This window comes from Haemorhous mexicanus, chromosome 33 (genome assembly GCF_027477595.1).
Source record: "Haemorhous mexicanus isolate bHaeMex1 chromosome 33, bHaeMex1.pri, whole genome shotgun sequence".
Classification (NCBI taxonomy): domain Eukaryota; kingdom Metazoa; phylum Chordata; class Aves; order Passeriformes; family Fringillidae; genus Haemorhous; species Haemorhous mexicanus.
The window spans coordinates 417097-438301 of NC_082373.1; the positions used below are offsets into that span (position 1 = coordinate 417097).

The window sequence follows — 21205 nt, forward strand, 5'->3', positions numbered from 1 at the left end:
TCCTAGGGGGGAGCCGCGGAGCGGGGGGCGCCGCCGCTCCCGCACTACTTTGGGCGGCGGGGGTTGCGGGCGGAGGGAGACGGTGCGCGGCGGGCGGGCGCTGCGGCCGCGGGGGGGGTGCGGGGGGTGTGACGGCGCGCGCGCGGCCGCAGCGCACGCTGCCGGGCGGGGCGGGGGGGGAGATCCCTCCGCCGCGCTTAACCCCGGCGGCGCCGGGGCGGGAGCGCACGTGGGCACCGAGGGGGCGGGGCTAGAGGCGCCTGGCTCCGCCCCCCGACCGGCACCGGCACCGGGGCGGTCCCGAGGATGGATAGAGGGAGGCCTCCCGGAGCGCGATGGGGGTTAGAGGAAGGGAGGGTGGGGTCCGGGATGGGAGTCCTCCGAGCAGCCGGCAGGAGCGAGATCGCCCACCGTGCCCCCGGCCGGTGTCTCCGGTATCAGGGTTCCCCATAGTCGCCGGGACAGATCCCGGTGTACCCGGAAGAGCTGTTGTGCCCACTGCCGGTATCCCTGGAGTAGCGGCTGCACCTATCCGGGAATCCCCGGTAGCAGCCGCCGAGCCCGGTCCCGGTCCCAGCTCACGGCCACCGCTTGCTGCTGCTGAGCCACGGTCCTGAACCAGGCACGCCCGGTTCCGGTATCCCCGGAGCAGCCGTTCCTGCTCCCCCCCACCGCACGGTCATCCCGGACCCTAAGGGGTACACAGGGCCGGTACCCCCCGTTTGGGGCCACATCAGCCCCCTCGGACCCTGAACCCCCCCGGGGAGGGGTAGGGGGTTCAGACCCAGGGCCCCCGGGAGCCCAAACCCTCAGACCCAGCGATCTGGGAGGGCAATTGAGGGGCTGCAGCCCCCCAGGACCCCCCACTCTGCCCCAGCACCCCAATAGCACTTCACGCCCCCCCACCCCCAGCAGCTCCAGCTCCTCTTTACCACCATAATTGTGTAATTAGCAACAATTAGCCCGACTGGGTGGAGATAAGCCACAAGGGGAACCGCAGCCAGAGCCCCCCCCACGCTCACGAAGCGGGAGCTGAAGTTCTCAGGAAGAGAAATGGGGGGTGGACAGGGCTCAAAACCCCCCAAGGGTCCCAGTGAGGCCCTTGGGGTGCTCAGTCCCATGAGGAGGGGGCACATCCAGGGTTGGAGGGAGCCTTCCCCCCCCCCAGCAAGGAACAACCCCCCCAATCCAGGGGTTTAGAGACAAAACAAGGTTTAATTGTTTCAGCCCCGACTCCCACGGGTCCGGGGGAACAACACCCGCATTCAGCCCCAGCTGCTGGAGCAGGAACGGCCCCGACCTGTCCTTGTGTGTGGGGGGGGCAGCAGAGATGAGCTGGGGGGAGAGCCCCCAGCCCCCTGTGAGCTCCACAGGCTGTGCAAAGTGAGGGGCTCCCCCAAAGGAGGGCTCTGGGGAAGGGTCTGCCCCACCCCAGGGATCACACCAGGCTGCTGGATCTGCCACAGGACTTGTCCAGCTTGTCAGTCTCCTCAGTGAGCTTCATGAAGATCCCTGTGGTCACCTGAGGCTGAGGGGACATCAGTGCCAGCATATTGGGGCTCCAGGTGAGCTCTGTGCCCCACACCTGGCTCTCCTTGGCTGAGGACTTGAGGAAAATGGCCCCTCACAATTCCACCAGCTTCTTCCCTCCATCCGTCCTCACCTCCCAGCTGGGGACACAGCAGAACAGCAGGGGACAGGCAGGATGTGCCAGTGGGACACACAGACACACACGTGGGACCCCAGACCCTCCCTTACCTCTGCAGGGCCAGGTCAGCACCACGGGCACAGGGAGGATCAGGGCCCAGACCACCCTGGGACCCCCTCCCCAGGAGGTACAGCACCTGCCATGTCCTCCCCCAACTCAGCTTCTTGTGGAGGATTTGACCACCTGGAAGCTGTGGGGACAAGGGGATATCGAGGCACTTCATCCCACCGAGGTGTCCTCCCTGTCCCAGGTGACTTGTCCCCCAGTCTCAGGGGTCCCCCAGGGATGTCACCGAATGGATCAGGATGGAGCCATGGATGCTGATGATGAGGGAGTGTGGCAGGACTCGTCCTGGAGTGAGGGGGAACAAAACTGGTGGCAGGGGTGGCTGCAAGGCCAGCAGCCCCACAACACCCCCCAGACCCCCCCAAATTGCCCAACAGCCCCACAACACCCCCAGAACCCCCAAACTGCCCCAGCATCACCTGCCCAGCTGCAGATGGAAGTCCTCCTTGCCCACCACCACCGTGTAAGCTGCAAGGGTGACACCAGGCATGAGGGGGCTGCCTGGGACCCCCAAATCCTCCCCTTAAGGCTCAGACCCACTTCCACCTTATTCCAGGGGCACCTCAGCCCCCAGCACAAGGTTTTGGGGCACACAAGCCACCCCCTACAGAAACGGGGACACATCTGTCCTCATCACCCGGGGTCCCACAGGGGCATCAGGAAGAGAGACCCCGGGTGGGCAGCCTCCCACCCACTCGGGACTTGCTGCTCTCCACCGTGGGCTCACAGCTCTCCACGAACCGGTGGGCAGGGAGGTTTTACCGGGAGGGAGGGGGAAACAGCACGGCTGGGTGGTCCCGGCATCAAACGGGACAGGACGGAGAAACGGGAACCCCTCCCGGTGGGGCTCCAGGGGCCACAGGCCCGGGGCCACAGGGGGTCCCGGCGAGGCTGAACACGGCCCCAAACCCCCACCTGGGGTGGGGACCCACCGTGCTGCGCCCATCCGGTGCACCCGCCGTTCCCGGTAATCCCCAGTGGAGCAGCCCCGGTCTCACGTAGAGACCCCCGGAAGGCAGGGCCGCCCTCTCCGGAGCCAAGGACACCCCCAGGCCGAGTCCCCCTGCACGGACCCACGGCCCGGTAACCGAGGATGAGAACCTGGCGGTGCCGGACCGGGACGGCGCGGGCGGGCGCGGCACACAGCGCAATAAAGCGCCCGCCGTGCCGGGGGGCGGGGCCGCCGCCACTACACCGGCGGCCGCACGTGACCACAACACCGCCCGCCCGCTCCCATTGGCTGCGCCGGGAAGAGGGGAGGGGCTAAGGGGCCGCGCATGCGCCTTGGCAGGAGGGGCTCTCCATTCATGAAAAACAGAGGGAAGGGCCGTGGCCACGTGGTGATCGCGGATCTGAGCGGGAATGGGGAGGGGGCCGCGGAATGTCCTGGTCCTGTGTCTCCCCCATCCCCCCCACAACCTGTCTCGGCCCGGAGACACCCAAGAACACCCGTACCTACCAAACGGCTCCTGCTCCCCGAGATCCCCATTGCTGCCTCCCCCTGCACCAGGACCCTCAGGCCGCCGGGGATATTTCAGGATGACCCCCAGGGATCCCCAGCTTCTCGTGATGTCCGAATCAATCTTCAGGGACCCCCAGCCTGAAAAATACCCCAATTTCCTGCAGTGCCCAAGCCCAGCCCCGGGACCCACATCCTCCTGGGGTTGCATTGCTATTCCCCTCACCAGAAGCTGAGTCCCGAGGTTGTCTCCTTCTGGCCAAAATTTGGAGGGGAAAGTGAGGTTTTTTTACTCATCTGGAGGCCAGAAAGGCCAGGGGGAAGTGGGCTCCCTACTCCTGCACCAGGGACCCCCAGAGCCCCAGAATGTCAAACCCCCAGGGATCCCCCAGCCCCCTGCAATGCCCTACCCAGTTCCAAGATATCCCAGCTGCTCAGGATGCCTGACCCCACCCCAATGACGCCCAGACCCTGGGATACTCCAACCCTTCAGGAGACCCAGCCCCAGGGACCCCAAGCCCCCCAGGATGGTCAATTCCAGCCCCTCCAGACTCCCCAGCCACAGCTCCAACAGGGCCATAGACTTTCTTTATTTTCCCAAACAATTAAATAGTAGTATTTCTTTTGGGTTTTTTTTAAACTGAAGTGGTTAAAAGCAGGCTGCCCCCTGCCCCGTGGGGTGAGCCCCTCTGCCAGGGCAGGCAGGCATGGGGGACATTTATATTACCTTTTATAAATAGAAAAATAAAACTCTCAAGCAGGGCGGGTTAGCAGTTAGCATGGTTAGAGTTGGACCTGGCATGGGGTGCCCGTGCCCGTGGCAGACACCCGGTGCCCACTGCAGACACCCATCCAGCCACCATGTGGGTGACAGGGACAGACCCAGAGCAGTGAGACGGGCAGGAACTGCTGCCCAGTGCTCAGTCTTGGGGTGTTTTTGGCAACCCCCCAGCTGGATTTGGCCCCAGGGCAGAGTCTGGTGCTGCCTGGCTGGGGTTTGGCAGGCACCAACCCCAGCCCCAGTGCAGTGGTTAATGAAGCAATAAATACCAGGGGGGTCTGGGCATGGGGGCCAGCCATGGGGGGCTCTAGGACACAGGAAACGGCTGAGCCAGATCCCGGGGCCACCCCGTGCCACTCCACCCCACGTCCCAGGGCTGTGCTGAGCCCCAACCTCCCCACAGCACTGAGGGCACCCCTCTCCCTCCTCCCCAGGTCCAAGGGGTGCCCAGGGCTGGAGCCCCGTGTTTGGCATCTGGTGTGTGACATCACCTGCCAGAAATGGGGGGCAGGCACCCCTACACCTGCAGGGCCTCGTGGCCCAGCACGCCCCCGGCCAGCCGGTAGAGCAGGCGGGAGTACCAATGCATGCCCACCTCTGGCACGGTCCCGTTGCCCACCTCGGGGTGGGCTGGCAGCAGCGAGAGGAGCCCGTGGAAGAGGCGGAGGGGCGCGAAAGCCCGGTGGGCCCAGCGGTGACTCTCCAGGACCGCGTAGCAGGATGCCAGCACCCCGTTAACCAGCAAAGTGCCGTGGGAGGTGAGCGGGGCAAAGACCCCCACGCCGTCCTCCCGAGAGACCCTCAGCACCCGCGTGGGGCGCAGCCCCTGCCCGCCGGCCCCGTGGGCCAGCACGGCGTCGCCCGGGCGCACGTGGCGGGCGAAGATGGGCAGGAAGGCGGCGGAGCCGTTGCCCTCCCCACGAGCTGTGAACACCAGGTGGGATGGAGTGAGGAGCAGCCTGCGAGCTGGGCTGGCTGTCTCGATGGCCACGAAGGAGGCACGCTGGCCCAGGTCCCGGTGGAGGAAGAGCAGCACCTCAGTGGGCACCAGGCGCCCGCCCGGCTCGGCGCCCAGCACCCAGTCGCCCCGGCGCAGCTCAGCCAGGCCCCGGTGCTCACCGCTCTGCAGCGTCACGGTGGCGTGGCCGGGAAAGCAGCCACCGGTGCGGACAGCCAGCGAGTTATCTGGGAGGATGGAGAGAGTTATTGGTGTCCCCACCGGTCACCTCCACCTCCAGAGGGGAAACAGCGAGCCCCGGACCCCCAAAGCACCCCCGGAACAAAGCGGGTATTTTTATTTTCCAGAGCTCCCCCAGTTCCTGCGTGCAGCTCCTGAATGCTGCAGGGCCCCTTTGTCCACCCTGCACTGACGCCCTTTGTTCCGGGCTCCAACGGTGACATTTATGGCCATTTTCACTTTCTGTCAATTGGCACTTTTGGACTGGATGGCAACTGCTGGCTGGAGCAACTGTGGGGCTGTGGAGCTGGGGGATGCATTGCTATTCCCCATACCAGGAGGTGAGCCACAAGGTTGTCTCCATCTGGCCAAAATTTAGAGGGGAAAGTGAGGTTTTTGCCAATCAGGGGGCCAGGAAGGCCAGGGAGAGCTGGGCTGGGGCCAGACACCAACCAGAGCAACGATCCCACACGGATCCAGGATGTCAAGGGGGAGCAGCAGGGGCTGTGGGCTGGGGTGTTTATGGGCATGGCAGCCCTCTGCCCTGGTGGCAGCCCCTTCTGCGTGGTACCTGCTCTGACAGAGACGTGGATGTGCGCCTTGGACTCGTAGTAGACCCAGTCGAAGCCGGCCTCCACGGCCAGGCGTGCCAGCATGCCGTACTTGTGGCGGTCACGGTCGGACGTGGTGATGTCCAGCGCCCGGCCCTCGTAGTGCAGAGAGTCAGGGAGGTGGTGCCCATCTTCATCCCAGCCCTCCGTCACCCTCAGCTTCACCCCCGGCCACATGTTCATCACGGCGATGGCCAGCGAGTTCACACGCTCCTTGCAGCGCTGTGGGGACACCGGTGTCACCCTCGCCATGACAGACAGGGACAGACAGACACTAGGCCTGTAAGGGGCTCTGAGGGAGCCCAAAGGGGCTGCTGTGGGGGTGCCCCCCCAGGGTGCACAGAGGGTCACGGGCAAGCTGCCCCCCTGGCTGGATGTGGGTTGAACTTTAACGTGCCCCGGGGTCCCGTGGTGGAGCTGCTCCCCGGGCAGCCGGGCAGAACGGGCAAGGGACCGGGACGGGCACTGGGACGGTGTCACCTTCCCCGCGGCCACGGCTGTGACTGATTAATCTGGTGGGGGGGCTGTGAAGCAGAGCTGGGGGCAGCTGACCCTGAACCAGCCCCAAATCTGGGCTGAGAGGGAGAGCAGGGCAGTTCCGGGGTGCCTCTCCCCATCAGCAGTGGGGTGCAGGGGTCGGAACTGCCCCGTCCTCCCCCCCCGCAGCCGCTGATGTCACAGCGTCCCTCAGTGCCCCAGTGCCCCCGCCCCCCCTCCCCCGTTCAACAAAGCGGCTCCCGGGATCGCGGGGCTGCGGGGGGCGGGAGTGCGGGGCGCGGGCCCGGGGCGGCCGTGCTGGGGGGGGGGGGGGGGGGGGGGGGGCGGCAGCGGCGGGGGGGCAGGAATGCGCTCGGCCCGGCCCGGCCCGGCCCGGCCACAATAGGCGCCTTCCAGCCCGGAGCTGACCTCAGGCCCCGGGAATGCCGCCACGGCCACAAAGGGCCCTTTCAGCCACCCGCACCCCGGGCCTGCTCCGCGCCCGCGGCTCCGCCGGGCCCCGCCGCCCCGGCCCCGCCGCCTCCGCCGTCCCGGCTCGCGGGAGCTGCCGGCGCCGCCTGGACCACTCGCAGCATCCCCCGTCGCCATGGCGACCGCGGGGCCGCCCCTCGCCATGGCAACCTTGAGCATCCCGACGGGCGCGCGGCGTCCCGGGCTCCCGCCGCCCCGGATTCCCCCCGAGCAGAGTACGGGTACGGGAGCCTCCCCCTCCGCGCTCTCCTTGGGGCCGGGGCGCGGCGGCGCTGGGGGAGCGGAGCCGCCGGTACCTCGTGCCCCCGGTGCCATCACGTCCCGTTAATCCCCGACGGTCCCGAATGCACAGCGCGACGGGACCGCCTCGTCCCGGGGCTCCGGTGCTGCCGCGCCGCTGCCAAGGGCCGTGGAAGGGAGCGTGGCACCGGGGTGAGATACCGTGCGGCCCCGGCAGGGACCCTGCGCCCAGGGAGGCTCTGTGCTCCCAGGGAGGGTCGGTGCCACCCGGGAGGATCCGTGAGCCCCGGGATGATCGATGCGCCCTGGAGAGGATCGGTGGCGACCGGGAAAGCTCCGTGAGCCCCTTAGCCCGGCGGTGCCGACCGAGAAAGGTCCATGAGCCCTGTCGAGGGTCGCTGTGATCCCGCCCATCCCCCCGCCGCCCCCGCGCCCCCGGGAGCGAGGCCGGACCGGGCCGGGCCGGGCGCAGCCCCCACCTCGGTCATGAGCCGGTCCGCCCCCGTGTTCTCCTCGTCCTTGAAGATGATGTCGGGATTGTAGTTGGGCACCAGGTCCCTGAAGCGCTCCGAGCCCCGCAGCACTTTGCCCTCCGCCTTCCCGCTCGCCCCCAGCGTCTGCTCGGGCACGTTGGGCACGAACTGCTTGTAGAGCAGAGGCGAAAGCTGCCGCCGCCCCAGCCGCCGCCGCCCCACCGGGCCCCGACCCGGGCCACAGCCGAGCACCGGCGCGGCCAGCAGGCAGGCGGCGAGCCCGAGCAGGACGAGGGCGAGCGGCGTCCACCGGGGCATCCCGCCCGCCGGGCCCCGCTGCCTCCGCGGGTCCCGCTCAGTCGCCGGGGGCACGGGCGGCTGGGGCGGGCATGGTCCCGGTGCGGTGGCCCCGGGGCTTTTAGATGGTCGCGGTGCCAGGGGCGGGTCGGCGCCGTTTCCTTCTCACACCCACGGTCCCGTCGCTGCTGCGGGATCCGTGGCCGCTCGGGACGACTGACCACCCCCCCGTACCCCCCCTCGCCGGTGCCGCCACCCACTCGGAGCGCCGCCGGTTGCGCGCCCACGGTATAAGCACCCCCTCGCCTGCACCCCGGTCCCGGGAAGTCCCCGACACAGCCCCAGCCTTAGGGAAAGCCCTCGCAGAACGGCGTCCCAGCACCGGGCACCGGCATCCAGCTCCAGGCAATGCCCTGGCTCTGGCACTGGGCTGCCTCGGGACCGGCACCGGGATCTGACTCCGCGTCACAGTCTTGCTCCCCGTTCCCGTCTAAATCCCGCGCTCTGGTGCTTCCTCCTCTCCTCGGTCCCTGCACTGCGCCCCCGGTACCGGACCCCCCCCCTTATCCCATCCGAATGCCGCTATTCTGGTCCTGGGACCTCTCCTGTCACCGCCTGTTGGGACCGGGGACCCCTCTCTCCCCGTCCCAGTCCTTCTCTTCCTCCCGCTGTCCCTTGCACCGAGGACCCTCGTTATTCTAAGGCTGTGCCGCCGGCGTCCGCACCTGCTCCGTCCCCTTGGCACAGCCCCGCTCCCGGGACCCGCTCCCTGGCACTACCCCGGTCCCCTCTGTTCGGTCCGACCCACGGTCCCGGTCCCCGCTCCTGGCCCAGCCCCCGGTACCGGCTGCCTTGGGTGCTGGTCGGCACCGTGCGCCGCCCCGGCCGGGCTGCCCCCACCGTGGCCGCTCGGCTCCGGCGCTGGGCAGCCCCGTCGGGCCCCGCCTCGGAGCCGGCCCCCGGGAGCGGCGGCAGCGGCGGCCACATCCCCCGGGGCCGCCCCCGCCGGGCTGCCCTGCCCCGACCTGCCCCTCCGCGCCCCGGGACCGGGGCACCCCCGGAGCGGGACCGGGCTCCGCCAGGGGTCCAGGTACCGCCGAGGACGAGGCCGGGCTGCTCCGGGACTGGCACCGGGCTCCGACAGCGCCATGGGCGCCTCCAGGAGCGGGGCACCCCCGGCACCGGCACCGGGACCGGGACCGTGCCCCCAGCGCTCCCGGCCAAGCACCCAAGGGCACTGCGGGCCTCGGCGAGGGCGGGGGGGCAGCAGCGGGGTAGTGGAAGGTTGGGAATGGGTCGGAGGGGGGGGGTCCCGCCCTGGAAGGTTGGGAGTGGGTCGGAGGGGGGTCCCGCCCCCCCCCCCCCAGCTTCCCCGCAGCCCCGGTGCCAGCCCGGGGTGACTGGGAGGGGAGCAGGTCGCGGGGAAATCGCGGGCACCGATGGCCTCATTTCCTGCAATATAAACCAAGTTTCCTGCGCTTCCTGCTCGGCCCCAGCCGGGGGGGGCGGCGAGGGGGGCCTGGGCCCCCACCCCCGCCATGGAGGGGCGGGGGGCGGCCTGGCTCGGCCCCAGCCGGGGCAGGATGGGTGGGGGGCCGGTTCCCGGGGCAGTTTCCGCTCTCGCTGCACGACCCTTCGTGCCAGGAGGTGAAGCCTCTGCTTTGCTCCTCACGTTGGGGAGATCAGCCTGTACCCCGAAGCCTCCTGGAGCCCCCCAACACCCCCGGGGTCCCTCAGCCCAGCCCGGGCAGTGGGCAGGGAGCTGCCCTGCCTGGAAGAAGCTCGTTAACCCCAACCAGGAAGAGGGTTAATTATGGCCCCATAGGGCCCATAAGGAGGGGCAGGACTGTGACCCCCCCAAGGCAGGGACACCCCACCCCTGCCCCTTTCCTACTCGGCCCTGCCCTTGGGAAGAATAAAACCCCCAGATTCAAGTATTTTTATATAAAAACCAGTCACTGTTTATTTCTCCAAACAAGTTTTGTTGTAACAGAGACCCGACTTACTCATCACATCAAGCAGCTGGAGAGGGGGGAGCTTGTCCCCTGCACCCCAGGCCTCCCCATTAGGGACCCCAAAGACCTCGGGGTGGGCAGGGGACAACCAGTGTCCCCTTGCAGCCCCAGAGTGACACAGGGGTGGAGTGTGGAGTGACTCTGGGCACAGGAGTCCCTTTCATAGTGTCAGGACAGGTGGGGCAGCATTTAAAACTCAACCAGACCCCAGCGAGCAGCCAGGGGAGGTCGGGGGGTGGGGGGGTCCAGTGATTGTTGCACGAGGTATGTAAATGGGGGGTGGGGGGGCTGCAGCCAGCACAGCCTCGGGGGGACCCCACACCCCTTGGGGATGTGGCTCAAGGCCAAGGCTCAGTAGCACAACAGCTGAGACAGAGCGGTGGGGGCAACCCCCAAAGGTGTCTCAGCTTTCCCTGAGGGGCTCTGATGTCCCTGAGGCACCAGGCGCTATCAGGGCCAACTCTGTGGCTGGCAGCCACCCTGGTGGCCACCACAGTGAGGGGAGGGGACATGTCCCTGTCCCCCAGCCCTAGCAGGGCTTGCTGCGGGTCCGGCAGCGCGTCACGGGCAGCGGCAGCTTGTGCAGACCTGGACACAGGGAGAGAGTGAGAGCCAGGGTGGGGGACATGGGACACCCCAGCAGCCACCCCCGTGTCCCTGTCCTCACCAAAGGCACGGATGAGCTCGGCCTGGACTGCCCAGGAGACCCTTTTGACCAGGCACAGCGTGGTGAGCCCAGCAAAGCCCATGTTGTAGAGGAAGACAATGTAGAAGTTCCCCAACCAGTTGAAGCGGCCAAAATCCCCCAGGAGGTCAAAACGGGTGATCCCTGCACAGGGTGGGGGTACATTGGTCAGGGCACCCCAATTCTGGGGCCACCCCCATCCAGGCATCATCCCAGTCCCTCTGGGATGCTCACCCAGTGTCCTGGAGAAGACGGGCAGTGCTGAGCTGAGCACCAGCAAGGAGACACAGTTCCCGATGATCTGGGGAGAAGGAGGAGGTTTGGGGGGGCGGTGCTGCTGCAGGGAACCCCCAGGCTGGGGAAGGAACTTTCCAGATGCCAGGGACACACAGGGGGGTCCTGCCTGGCAGTGGAACACTGTCCTCCCGTGTGGGGACAGCACAGGGACACACAGAGTAGGGAACAGGGTCTTGCACCCCCACAGGAGCCCCCCAGCCCCGTCCTGCTGCTCCCACCTTGGTGAGGGGGGTGTCCTGCCTCTCTGGCAGCAGCCGAGTGAACAGGGGGGAGCTGTAGAAGCCCACGACAGAGGAGAGCATTAGATAGCTGCAAGGAGTGTTAAGGAGGAAAACAGGATGGGCTGGCACTGGGAACAGTGTTGGGGACACAGGGGACATCGCTGGGGACACAAGTGCCCGCCTGAAGGATACAAAATGAGGACAACCTGCAGTGCAGCTCCAAAGGAACCGAAGATGGAGAAGGAAACCTGGCCCAGGGACGCGTCCTGCAGGAAGAGGAGGGAGCAGGTTGGGGAGGAATGGTCCCCAGAGCAGCCAGGGACACGACCCTGAGCTGTCCCATGCCCCCAGGTGGGTACCTGGATGCCCCGTGGCATGGCAGCATCATCCAGCAGCAGCTCCAGGACATGGAAGCAGACAATGAGCACAGAGATGCCCTGGGAGGAGCAGGGAGGGAGTGAGGGCAGTGGTGAGGATGGGGACAACCTCCAGCTCCCCTGGGAGCCCAGGGCCACTCACTGTCAGTGCCAGGAGGCCCAGCATGGCCAGGGGGTAGCCCAGGTTCCTCTGCCAGGGCGATGCTCGGTGCCGCAGCTCTGTGGGGAGGAGGTGCCCAGGTGAGAGAGGGGCACAGCTCCCACCCCAGGGCAGGAGATTGAGAGGGCCCCAAAGTGCCAGGGTGGGGGGGTACCAGCCCCCAGCCCATCTCCCAGCCACTCTCCCTCCATGGATTGCCGGGGGCCAGTGGTCCCAGTGCCAGGCTGGAGGGTACCCAGTGTCCCCTTCCCCAGGCCAGCTCCTCACCCAGCTTCCTCCTTTTGCTCCGGATGGCAAAGAATTGCTCCCGCAGCATCTCCATGTCCAGATTCAGCCAGCAGGAAGCTTTGCCTGCTGGGGAGAGACCCAAGGGGCTCAGGAGGGATGAAGGCTCCCCTGTGGTGGGGTTGAGGGTCCCCCAATCCACCCCGTGCTCCCCTTTGCCAAGCAGCTGCACCCACCAGAGCGGATCCTGTGGGACACAGCGGCTTCCTCAAACCTTGTGCAGCTCAGCTGCTCATCCAGGTCTTCCAGGAGCTGGAAGGGTGGGTGAGGAGCCTGTGAGCGGCTGCTGGGCTGTGTGAATGGCAGCCCTGGGGGCAGTCACCCCAAATCTGGGGCAGAGGGATTGCGGGGGGACACCTTACCCGGGGTTTCACCAGCAGCTTCCCAGTGACAGTGAACATTGTGGAGAGGCCAAAGGGGGTGCACACTGTGGTGGGATGGTGGGAGGAGAGGCTGAACAGGAGGTGCCTCACCATCCTACCCCTCCCCACACCCCCAGAAGGATCCTGGAGGCTTCAGCTGTGAGCCATGGCCCCTCCACACCCCATTTGGATGGAGCAGGGCCTCGTGGGGACACAACTTACACAGCAGCAGCAGGACACCGAAAAGCGAGATGCAGGAGTAGAGGTAGGGCAGATAATATTCCCAGAGATCTGCAGAGACAGCAGGATCAGGCCAGTGGCCCCAGAGATCCCCTTGTTCCATTCAGCGCCAGGGTCTGATCCTGGAGCAGGGAGGGCCCAGCTCACCCACCGTAGAGCGACTGGCGGCTGGCAGCGTCGTTGCCCACGATGGCAGAGGCCACCCAGACCATGCCCAGCACCAGCAGGGTCAGCAGCAGCAGCACCACCGACGTCTCATACACCCTGGCCATGATGCCCTGCAGGAGCTGGGTTAGGAGGGAGCCACAGAGAGGGGGACGTGGGGGACAAGCACAGGATCACTCACCTTCTTGGATCCTGCAAACCCCTCTGACTCGGTGAAGAAGTAGGCAAAGGGCATGAGGAAGACCAGGGACATATTGGAGAAGAGGAAAACCAAATTCCAGAGGCCTGGAAGAGGGGGAACAGCATGGGGTGAGCTCCCAGGCAGGGCAGGGCTGACCCACAGAGTTTGGGGACACCCCAGGGTCACCCACCATGAATGAGGGACCCGTTCAGCCACTGGATGTAGTAGTTCTGGGGGAAGGAGAGCAGCACCTCGTTGCTGATGATGGAGAAGGGCAGGAGCAGGACAGCACCCAGTGCTACAGCCAGGGTGAAGGTGCAGAGCCCCAACCTGCCAGAGGGACAAGCACCACCTCTGGATCAGGGTTCCTCAGGGTGTCACAGCCCAGTTCTGCCCCCCAGCACCACCAGCACCCAGGACATGGTGTCCTGGCTGAGGAAGAGGCTGAGGAAGGGGACAAGTGGGAACTTACGCAATCCTGTTGACAGCAGCATCCTCGTCATCGTGAACTGCGGGGACAAAATCCCAAACCTAAGGACTGGGGGAGGTAGGGCTGCCCAGAGCATTGCTGCCTCCCCCTGCCTAAGTTCTCCCCACTCCAAATGCTGCAGAAATCCTCCCAGGGAATTCTGCCTTTATTCCCACCTAGGGCAGCAATTGGTGTCACAGTAATCAGGCTGTGGTGGGACTGGGGATGCTGGGGGAGGCCAAAAGCAATGGAGGAACAGGGAAAATCCTCAGGAGGATGAATGTGGCTCTTGAGGGCTGCCTGGCTCTGGCAGCTCCCACTCTCTTACCTGCTGTGAAATCTGTGTGCTTCTTAAAGTGGGTTATGATGAAGTGGCAGAGGATGTAGAGGCTGGCAAAGAGCAGGGCACAGATCTGTGGGCAGAGGAGAGTGGGCAGTGTGGGCATGCCCTGAGGGCAGCGCTCCTACCCCAGCTCCAGCCCCAGGGGATGCTGCCAGCCCTGGGGCTTGTCAGCTCCACCCTATTTGTTTTTCCACTCCTGGCCCTGGTTCCACCTCACTGGTGTGCTCAGACCTATCTGTTCAATGATGTCTGCACTCAGGGCTCACACATGGGTGCCCACAAGCTGGCACAGCACCCAGACCGGGGAGGGAGTGGGGCTGAGAGCCCACCCAAGAAGGTCTGATCAGCCTGTGCTGGCAAATCTGTGACCCCGTGGGACATCCCTGAGCTGCTGGATCCCACAGCCCTGGCCTTGCTGGCAGAGCCACGAGGACAGCCTTGAGTCAGGAGCCAAGGACATCTGCGGTGTCCCTGCTGCCCCCGCTGGAACGCCGAGGTCAGGCCAGCGCAGGCGATGTTCAGGGAACACGGCGACCTTTCATCCCTCTGGGAACGCGTCAGGATGAGGAAAGGTCGCCTGAATCCTCCACCTTGGCACAGGTGCAGTGGGGAGCAGCTGTGGCACCTCCCTTCTGCCTGGCTGGGGGTGCTCTGAGCCTGCCTGAGGGTGGCCAGGATGTGCCAGGGGAGTGCCAGGGAGCCCCCAGAGCTGGCCCAGCTCTGCACTGCCAGAAAGGCAGCACCCAGCAGGTCCTTCTGCTCCTGCTCCCACCCTGTGAAGGGTCTCAGGCCACAGGTTCCCTCCTGCCATGGGCTGTACCTCACAGACCAATGCTCTGCCTGGTGCGGGGACCCCCAATTCCTCCTCTACTCTGTGAAGTTGGGCTAAGTAAGTTTTGTGTGCCAAGCCAAGGGCTCCTGGCTGAGATGTAGCACCCCGAGATGGAGGTCTGAGGGGCTCCAAGGCAGAGCTGCCAGGCTCTGGCCACCAGCTCCCCCCTGTAGGCACTGAATGTGGCTGTGGCAAGGTAGCCTTGGCACTGCTGGTCACAGCCCACTTGGCTGCCGTGCCCGCAGCACCCCCATGGCCCTCAGGAGATGCCAGGACCAGAACATCCAGGTCATCCCCATCCCTGAGCCTGTGGCAGCAGAAGCAGAGGAGCAACCCCAGCTGTAGCCGAGGTTTAGGGGCTCTGTAGGGTCCTGCTGACCCCGAGCTTCTGGCCTGGGGACAAGGACAGGGCCAGGAGCCTGGCATGGGGCTGGTCCGGCTCTGACACCAACACAGCCCAACACTCCCAGCACAACGGGAGCGCAGCTGGGATGGCTGGAGCCGGCAGAGGGGTCGCGGCAGGGGCTTGGCAGGGTCCAGCCCTGGCACCCGCTATCTGCTGGGTACACGTGGCCGCGGCGGCTCTGGCCCCGATAAGCATGGGGTGTGGAGCTGCCACCGGGGATCCCGACGGTCCCACGGAGGGCTGCGAGCTCCCAGACCCCCTCGCACCTCTCCCCACCACATCGAGCCCCTTCCCCGCCCGTCGCCCCTCAGCGCGGCCCCCGGGCACTCACGATGCACTCGCGGACCCTATCGTGGAAGAGCTGCTCCCGCACGGCCAGCGCGTCCTGCTCCACAGGAGCCATTCTGCGGCCAGCATGGCAGGGCCGGCCAGGGCTGCGGCGGGCAGGGGCAGGACGCCAAGGCCGGTACCTCCACGCCGGCCCAGCCGCTCCGGTACCGCCGGGAATCGCCGCTCCGAGCCCGCCGCGTCCAGCCCAGCGCCGCCGTGGGAGGCCCCGCCCCTCACGTGGCCCCGCCCCCGCTCCGCGCTACAAAGTATCCGCTCCCCACGGGTTGAACGGGCCCGGCAGGCCCCGCCCCCTGCCGCCCATTGGCTCCGGGGCTTGAATGAGGCGAAGCTCATTTGCTGAAGTGCTGCGCGCCGCGCGCTGATAGGCTGAGCCCGCCCGCCGCTCCCAGGGGCCCGCGGCCCCACCGCAGCGCCCCGGAATTAGGAGCAGGGATGGAGCTAATCCCGGGACGCGGCTAATCCCGGGTGCGCTAATCACGGAGAGCCGCGGGGGGCAGGGCTGGGGCCACCCAGCAGGGCATGGCCCGCCTCGGGGGCATCACAGGCAGCTCATGAAGGAGCACAGAAGTAGCGAGCACGAGGCCCCACCCTGTGAACGCAGTGATGTGGGGGCTTCACCCCCCCCAGCTCTGCTGGGCAGCTCGGGTAACAGCGGTACCATGCCAGCTGCCTCACTGGGCACAGACAATAGGGACAGTCTGTTCCCATGGGATGGGGCCAGCCGGCCCGGGCGAGAGTGGGCACTGACACAGAGGGTTTGTATCCGACACAGTGTAGCTTCTCTTAAAGCCTTTTATTCACAGACACGGTACAGACACATGGAAAATCTGCATGATCACATCCGAGAGGACAGCATATCCCTGGCCGAGCCCACGGGGCCAAACCCCATGCAGTGCACAAGGAAGCTCAAGTGTTTGAAGCAGACATTTCATGGACATGCGACAGTGACAGAAGGAACCCAGCGTTTAGTATTCCTCCCCTTCTTCCTCTCCCTCCCCTTCCACAGAATCCACCCCCACCTCCTCATAATCCTTCTCCAGGGCAGCCATATCCTCACGGGCCTCTGAGAACTCGCCCTCCTCCATGCCCTCCCCCACGTACCAGTGCACAAACGCCCTCTTGGCGTACATCAGGTCAAACTTGTGGTCCAGGCGGGCCCAGGCCTCGGCGATGGCCGTGGTGTTGCTCAGCATGCACACGGCCCTCTGCACCTTGGCCAGGTCGCCCCCGGGCACCACCGTGGGTGGCTGGTAGTTGATGCCCACCTTGAAACCGGTGGGGCACCAGTCCACGAACTGGATGCTACGCTTGGTCTTGATGGTGGCGATGGCGGCGTTGACATCCTTGGGCACCACGTCCCCGCGGTACAGCAGGCAGCACGCCATGTACTTGCCGTGGCGAGGGTCACACTTGACCATCTGGTTGGCTGGCTCGAAGCAGGCGTTGGTGATCTCAGCCACCGAGAGCTGCTCATGATAAGCCTTCTCAGCAGAGATGACCGGGGCGTAGGTGGCCAGTGGGAAGTGGATGCGGGGGTAGGGCACCAGGTTGGTCTGGAATTCTGTCAGGTCGACGTTCAGGGCTCCGTCAAAGCGCAGAGAGGCCGTGATGGATGACACGATCTGGCTGATGAGGCGGTTCAGGTTGGTGTAGGTTGGGCGCTCGATGTCCAGGTTGCGGCGGCAGATGTCGTAGATGGCCTCGTTGTCCACCATGAAGGCGCAGTCAGAGTGCTCCAGGGTGGTGTGGGTGGTCAGGATGGAGTTGTAGGGCTCCACCACGGCCGTGGACACCTGTGGGGCTGGGTAGATGGAGAACTCCAGCTTGGACTTCTTGCCGTAGTCGACAGAGAGCCGCTCCATGAGCAGGGAGGTGAAGCCAGAGCCGGTGCCACCGCCAAAGCTGTGGAACACCAGGAAGCCCTGCAGCCCTGTGCACTGGTCAGCCTGCCAGGAGGGGAAGAAGAAAACAAGACCAAACTGTCAGGAATTCTGAACCTCAGCTGCTACTGGAGTTGCTGACTTGTCCATGAAGACACAATTCCTGCAAGGATCTCAGAAATTTGGGGCACCTCTATCCATTCCACTTCCAGCCACAGCACCCTGTGCTAAAGCATGACATGCCCTGAAGGAGAAGGGACTCCTTCCCGCCCCCTCCCTTCAGCTGCTTCCTCCCATGACCCCGGCAATCTCCTTGAGGGAAGGGGCAATCCACTAGAGCTGCCCCAGCAAGAGTTAAATACTCTGCACAGCTGCTCATAAGCAGTCGGTCAAGCAGGATCAGCATCCAGATCAAGGGAAACCTCACATGACCTTACAAAAGGGATGAAATGAGGTTTTCCCAGGGATTGAAATGACACAGAATCCCACAAGCCCCATCACAGCCATGGAATACACCATGCTCAGGGTGCACATCCTGTCCTGGTGGGGTTGCAGAGCCCTGAGTAAAGGGATTCAGGTCAAGGGGAAGGGGCTGATCCTGATCACTTAGAGGATCCAGACCCCATAGGGAGCCAGGATGTGCTGCAGGCTGACACATGACTCACAACAAATCCATCCAGATCCTGGAGGCACTACAGGGGTCATGCAGGTCCCAACAGGAAGGCAGGAGATCCCTCCTGGCAAAACCCCTCTCTCTGCCCCAAAGCACTGATGGACTGAGAAGGACCTGCCCAGGCACACCTGGAGCTGCCCTTTGTCCCCACACCCCCCGCAGGGACAAACCCACCCCACGAGAACCCCCCAGGCCGCTCACCAGCTTGCGGATGCGGTCAAGGACCAGGTCGATGATCTCCTTGCCGATGGTGTAGTGCCCGCGGGCGTAGTTGTTGGCCGCATCCTCCTTGCCCGTGATCAGCTGCTCGGGGTGGAAGAGCTGCCGGTACGTGCCCGTGCGCACCTCGTCTGCGGGGACAGCCCCGGGCCCCGTTAGCACCCAGCGCCCGCCGCCAGCGCCCGCCCCGCCGGCCGCCCCCCACGCCCTCACCGATCACCGTGGGCTCCAGGTCCACGAACACGGCCCGGGGCACGTGCTTGCCGGCGCCCGTCTCGCTGAAGAAGGTGTTGAAGGAGTCGTCCCCCCCGCCGATGGTCTTGTCGCTGGGCATCTGCCCGTCGGGCTGGATGCCGTGCTCCAGGCAGTACAGCTCCCAGCAGGCATTGCCGATCTGCACGCCCGCTTGGCCCACGTGGATGGAGATGCACTCGCGCTGCGGGGACACACGGCACTGGGTCACCCCTTTTGTCCCCTCTCTGTCCCACCCCGGCACCCACCGGGCTGGAAAGGGTTTTTCCTCAAGGCTGGATGGGGCCAGATCCTGCCCAGACGCACCCGTTGTGCTCAGCTTTGGTGGCACCATCCTGCTCCCCCTCCCCAGGGGCTGAGACCCTGCACCAGCTGGTGCCCTTCACCCTACACACTCCACAGAGCCAGGAACTGGGGTTCCCCAGGGTTATTGCTGGTCTCCACTATTCCCAGTTCCCTCCATCCCTGGCTCCATTGTGGACAGGGACACTCCTATATCTCAGGGAACATCTCTTCTCCAGGGCAGAGTGTGCTCAGCTCCGAGGGTCCCATCCTGCCCCCCCTCCCCCGGGAGCTGTGACCCTGCCCTGTGGGGGATCTCATAGGGGCTCAAGCTCAGCCCCCCCCCCCCCCCCCCCAACCCCAGTTGCGCCCTAGTGCCACCCCAACGAGTGGCTGAGCTCTGCTGGGGCCACTCAGGATCCGAGGAGGGAGCTGTGGGGTGACATCGGTGTTTGGGAACAGACCGCAGACACCAGTGGGCACCCTCTGGGGGGTCCCACCACCCCGCAGCTACCACCATCTGCTCCCAAATGGCGCCGGGGGAGGACATTTTCCAGCCGGGCTGCTTGGGCAGGGCGAGGTCGAGAGGAGGAGGAGGAAGAGGAAGCTCAGCGCGGTAGCGGGGCAGGGACTGCACCAGCTGACCCGAAACGGCGGGGATGGGCCGATGGCGTCACCCCCGGGGGGTCGCGCACATTCCCGGCCACTCCCTGCCCCGCGCCACCTGCTCCTCGCGTTCCTCCCACCCGGGGCGGGGGGAGCCCGGGGTTTGGGGGGGATCTGGAGCGGAGGGTGACCCCCATGAGTCCCCCCAGGAGTCATGGAGCGGGATCAGCCTCACCGGCTCGCTGGGGAGGAAACAGGGAATTTCTTGTTTCGGGGGAGGGTGAGGTGAGGTTGGGGGGGTTCAGGGCTGGATTTAGGGGGGAAGGATGGGTATGCGGAGGGGGCGGGGCTGTGCCCCTGCGAGGGGCGGGGCTGTGCCCCCGCCGCGCGCCTTCCCGCGCGCGGGAACGGTAACGGTCGGGCTGGCCCCGCCCCCACCCCGGTGGGCTACCGCAGACCACGTGCGACCACCCCAGGACTGCTTTGACCCCCCCCCCCCCCCCGCAAAGGGGTGCTCCCTCCATCAAGGACCTCATCCTCTATCCCTGTTCAACACCCCCATACCCACCTCTACCCACCCACGTCCCCATCCGTACCCCCCGCTCCACTCCCAACTTTTCGACATGTTGCCCCCCCACCCTTTTACCCATCCGCTTTATTCTCCTCCCCCCGAAGTCGCCCCCCCACCACTCCTTCCCCCTCCTCACCTCCCCTCCGCACCCATTTCCCCCCACATCCCCCCATCCCCCGCACCCCCAGACCCAGCCCTGCTCCTCCTTTCCCCCGCCATGCCCCGGGCCCGTCCCCCAGGTTTCTCCAGCCCCCTCCCCTCACCATGGCTGCGGCTCGGTTACTCGTCCCGACAAGCAAGGAATCGACGCAAGTACCAGCTACCGCCGCCCCCGGGCGCCCCGCTATATACCGGCCCGGGGGGCGGGCCGAGCGCCCCCGCCCCGCGCTCCTTTTGGCCTCAGCGCCCGTCCATCAAGGCGATCTCACCGCGGATTGGCTGAGGCACGTGGCGCGCTCCGCCTCCTCCGCCCTCCTCGCTGCGGGGCTTTTGGCGGGGGGGGGAGACGGGGACCCTCCTGCCGTGGGGTGCACCCCCTCCCCTCGGTTTGCGAAAGGCCCCCCGTACGGTGAGTGCGGCGTACGGGGGGGCCTGACCTTCCTGTGGTGCTCTGCCCCCCCGGTAACGCGTTTGTCGCGTAGGATGGGGGGGGCACAGCCGTTCCCGCCCGTCCTCCCCCCCTTCCGCCGCCCCGCCCGCCCGGTGCGGCTCCGCTGCGGAGGAAAACTGCGACATGGGTGGGGGGAGGGGGGGCGGCGGCACGTGCTACCGCGCCCGGTGTCGTCCCCCGCCGTCCCCGGGTTGTTAATCGGCTTCTCCGGGCGGAACCCCCCGTCCTGTCCCATCTGCACCGCTCGGCCCCCTCCCCCGCCCCGGATTATTTGCACCCCGGGGGTCCCTCCCAGACCATCTGCAGCCTGCACAGCCCCCTCCCCCCCAGCACCCCCCAAGTCCATCTGCACCCCCCGGCCCCTCCCAGCCCATCTGTACCCCTGGATCCCACCGCGATGCGGGGGGTCCGGGGTCCCCCCGCGGGGTTCGCACCCTGAGGGGGGGGGGGAATGGATGGATCCCGTTTTTCAGGGTGCGGTCTGTCTCTACCATGTCGGCAGCACAGGGGGACCACCGTGAGTGCCATAAACCAGGGGGCGTGCTGGGGTCCCACTGTGCCCCCCAAAGTGGAGCAGCTCCGTGCCCGGCCGTGATGCCACGGAGAGCACCGGGGGGGGATGGGGGGGCGCCATCCCCAGCCCCCACTTAATCCCCGGAGCTATTTGCACCCAATAATCCCCTTCCTGTTTTGCCAAGAGCTTTGCAGAAAACCCAGCGGCCACTTCGGCAGCACTCGCTGCTGGGGGAGGGGGTGAGGGGGCTCCGCAACTCCTCCCGCCGCACCGGAGCCGCCCCACACCGGGGTCACCGGGCAGCCGAGCCCAACCGGGGCTGGCTCGGCGGCAGCATCCGCCGCAGCTGCATTGCAGCGCTGACGTGGCTTCCCCGCCATTTGCCTCCCTGGCCGCGTGGCCGCATGGCCGCTCCGTCCCCGCCGTTC

At 66.3% G+C, this 21205-nt stretch overlaps 3 protein-coding genes and 1 long non-coding RNA gene across 8 annotated transcripts; all 4 read right to left on the reverse strand.

Annotated features, from left to right (window-relative positions):
* Positions 1–1195: 1195 nt before the first annotated feature.
* LOC132340772 (uncharacterized) lies at positions 1196–2951 on the reverse strand. 3 transcript variants are annotated; one of them, XR_009490007.1, is made up of 3 exons: positions 2707–2951; positions 1759–2059; positions 1196–1670 (listed from the first exon to the last, which is right to left on the reverse strand). It is a non-coding gene; the product is annotated as an uncharacterized LOC132340772 (long non-coding RNA). The 3 variants fall into 3 exon arrangements; XR_009490008.1 differs by having other exon boundaries at positions 1196–1898; XR_009490006.1 differs by having other exon boundaries at positions 1196–2059.
* Positions 2952–3805: 854 nt separating this feature from the next.
* On the reverse strand, positions 3806–8709 carry DHH (desert hedgehog signaling molecule). Its single transcript, XM_059871710.1, has 3 exons — positions 7491–8709; positions 5763–6024; positions 3806–5199 (listed from the first exon to the last, which is right to left on the reverse strand). The coding sequence occupies exons 1-3, from the start codon at positions 7800–7802 to the stop codon at positions 4532–4534; spliced, it is 1242 nt and encodes a 413-aa protein (XP_059727693.1). The 5' UTR covers positions 7803–8709; the 3' UTR covers positions 3806–4531.
* A 1009-nt stretch (positions 8710–9718) lies between these two features.
* On the reverse strand, positions 9719–15370 carry LMBR1L (limb development membrane protein 1 like). Of its 3 annotated transcripts, none has more exons than XM_059871707.1 (17): positions 15151–15370; positions 13567–13651; positions 13242–13278; positions 12960–13099; positions 12770–12873; positions 12575–12701; positions 12406–12474; positions 12184–12248; positions 11998–12073; positions 11804–11887; positions 11519–11595; positions 11359–11436; positions 11192–11265; positions 10997–11087; positions 10716–10782; positions 10464–10625; positions 9719–10384 (listed from the first exon to the last, which is right to left on the reverse strand). In XM_059871707.1, the coding sequence occupies exons 1-17, from the start codon at positions 15220–15222 to the stop codon at positions 10326–10328; spliced, it is 1467 nt and encodes a 488-aa protein (XP_059727690.1). In that variant the 5' UTR covers positions 15223–15370; the 3' UTR covers positions 9719–10325. The 3 variants fall into 3 exon arrangements, with proteins under 3 accessions (XP_059727690.1, XP_059727689.1, XP_059727691.1); XM_059871706.1 differs by having other exon boundaries at positions 11804–11890; XM_059871708.1 differs by lacking the exon at positions 12960–13099 and having other exon boundaries at positions 11804–11890; positions 15151–15208.
* A 578-nt stretch (positions 15371–15948) lies between these two features.
* On the reverse strand, positions 15949–20078 carry TUBA1B (tubulin alpha 1b). The gene is made up of 4 exons (XM_059871709.1): positions 19917–20078; positions 18156–18378; positions 17925–18073; positions 15949–17116 (listed from the first exon to the last, which is right to left on the reverse strand). Exons 1-4 carry the CDS (start codon positions 19917–19919, stop codon positions 16136–16138), a joined length of 1356 nt encoding a protein of 451 aa, XP_059727692.1. The 5' UTR covers positions 19920–20078; the 3' UTR covers positions 15949–16135.
* Between the last annotated feature and the right edge of the window lie 1127 nt (positions 20079–21205).

What these genes read in the sequence shown, in the direction of transcription:
- TUBA1B (XM_059871709.1), bottom strand. An exon ending in CCTGGAGCCCACGGTGATCG is followed by an intron (nt 18,074 to 18,155) that starts GTGAGGGCGTGG and finishes CTGTCCCCGCAG; the next exon opens with ACGAGGTGCGCACGGGCACG. An exon ending in TTGACCGCATCCGCAAGCTG is followed by an intron (nt 17,117 to 17,924) that starts GTGAGCGGCCTG and finishes CCCTCCTGGCAG; the next exon opens with GCTGACCAGTGCACAGGGCT.
- LMBR1L (XM_059871706.1), bottom strand. Translation starts at nt 15,222, where the DNA reads ATGGCTCCTGTGGAGCAGGACGCGCTGGCCGTGCGGGAGCAGCTCTTC. An exon ending in GCTGCTGTCAACAGGATTGC is followed by an intron (nt 13,100 to 13,241) that starts GTAAGTTCCCAC and finishes TCCCTCTGGCAG; the next exon opens with GTTGGGGCTCTGCACCTTCA. An exon ending in CAGCCGCCAGTCGCTCTACG is followed by an intron (nt 12,475 to 12,574) that starts GTGGGTGAGCTG and finishes CTGTCTCTGCAG; the next exon opens with ATCTCTGGGAATATTATCTG.
- DHH (XM_059871710.1), bottom strand. Translation starts at nt 7,802, where the DNA reads ATGCCCCGGTGGACGCCGCTCGCCCTCGTCCTGCTCGGGCTCGCCGCC. An exon ending in CGGACCGGCTCATGACCGAG is followed by an intron (nt 6,025 to 7,490) that starts GTGGGGGCTGCG and finishes GTGTCCCCACAG; the next exon opens with CGCTGCAAGGAGCGTGTGAA. An exon ending in CCACGTCTCTGTCAGAGCAG is followed by an intron (nt 5,200 to 5,762) that starts GTACCACGCAGA and finishes CCATCCTCCCAG; the next exon opens with ATAACTCGCTGGCTGTCCGC.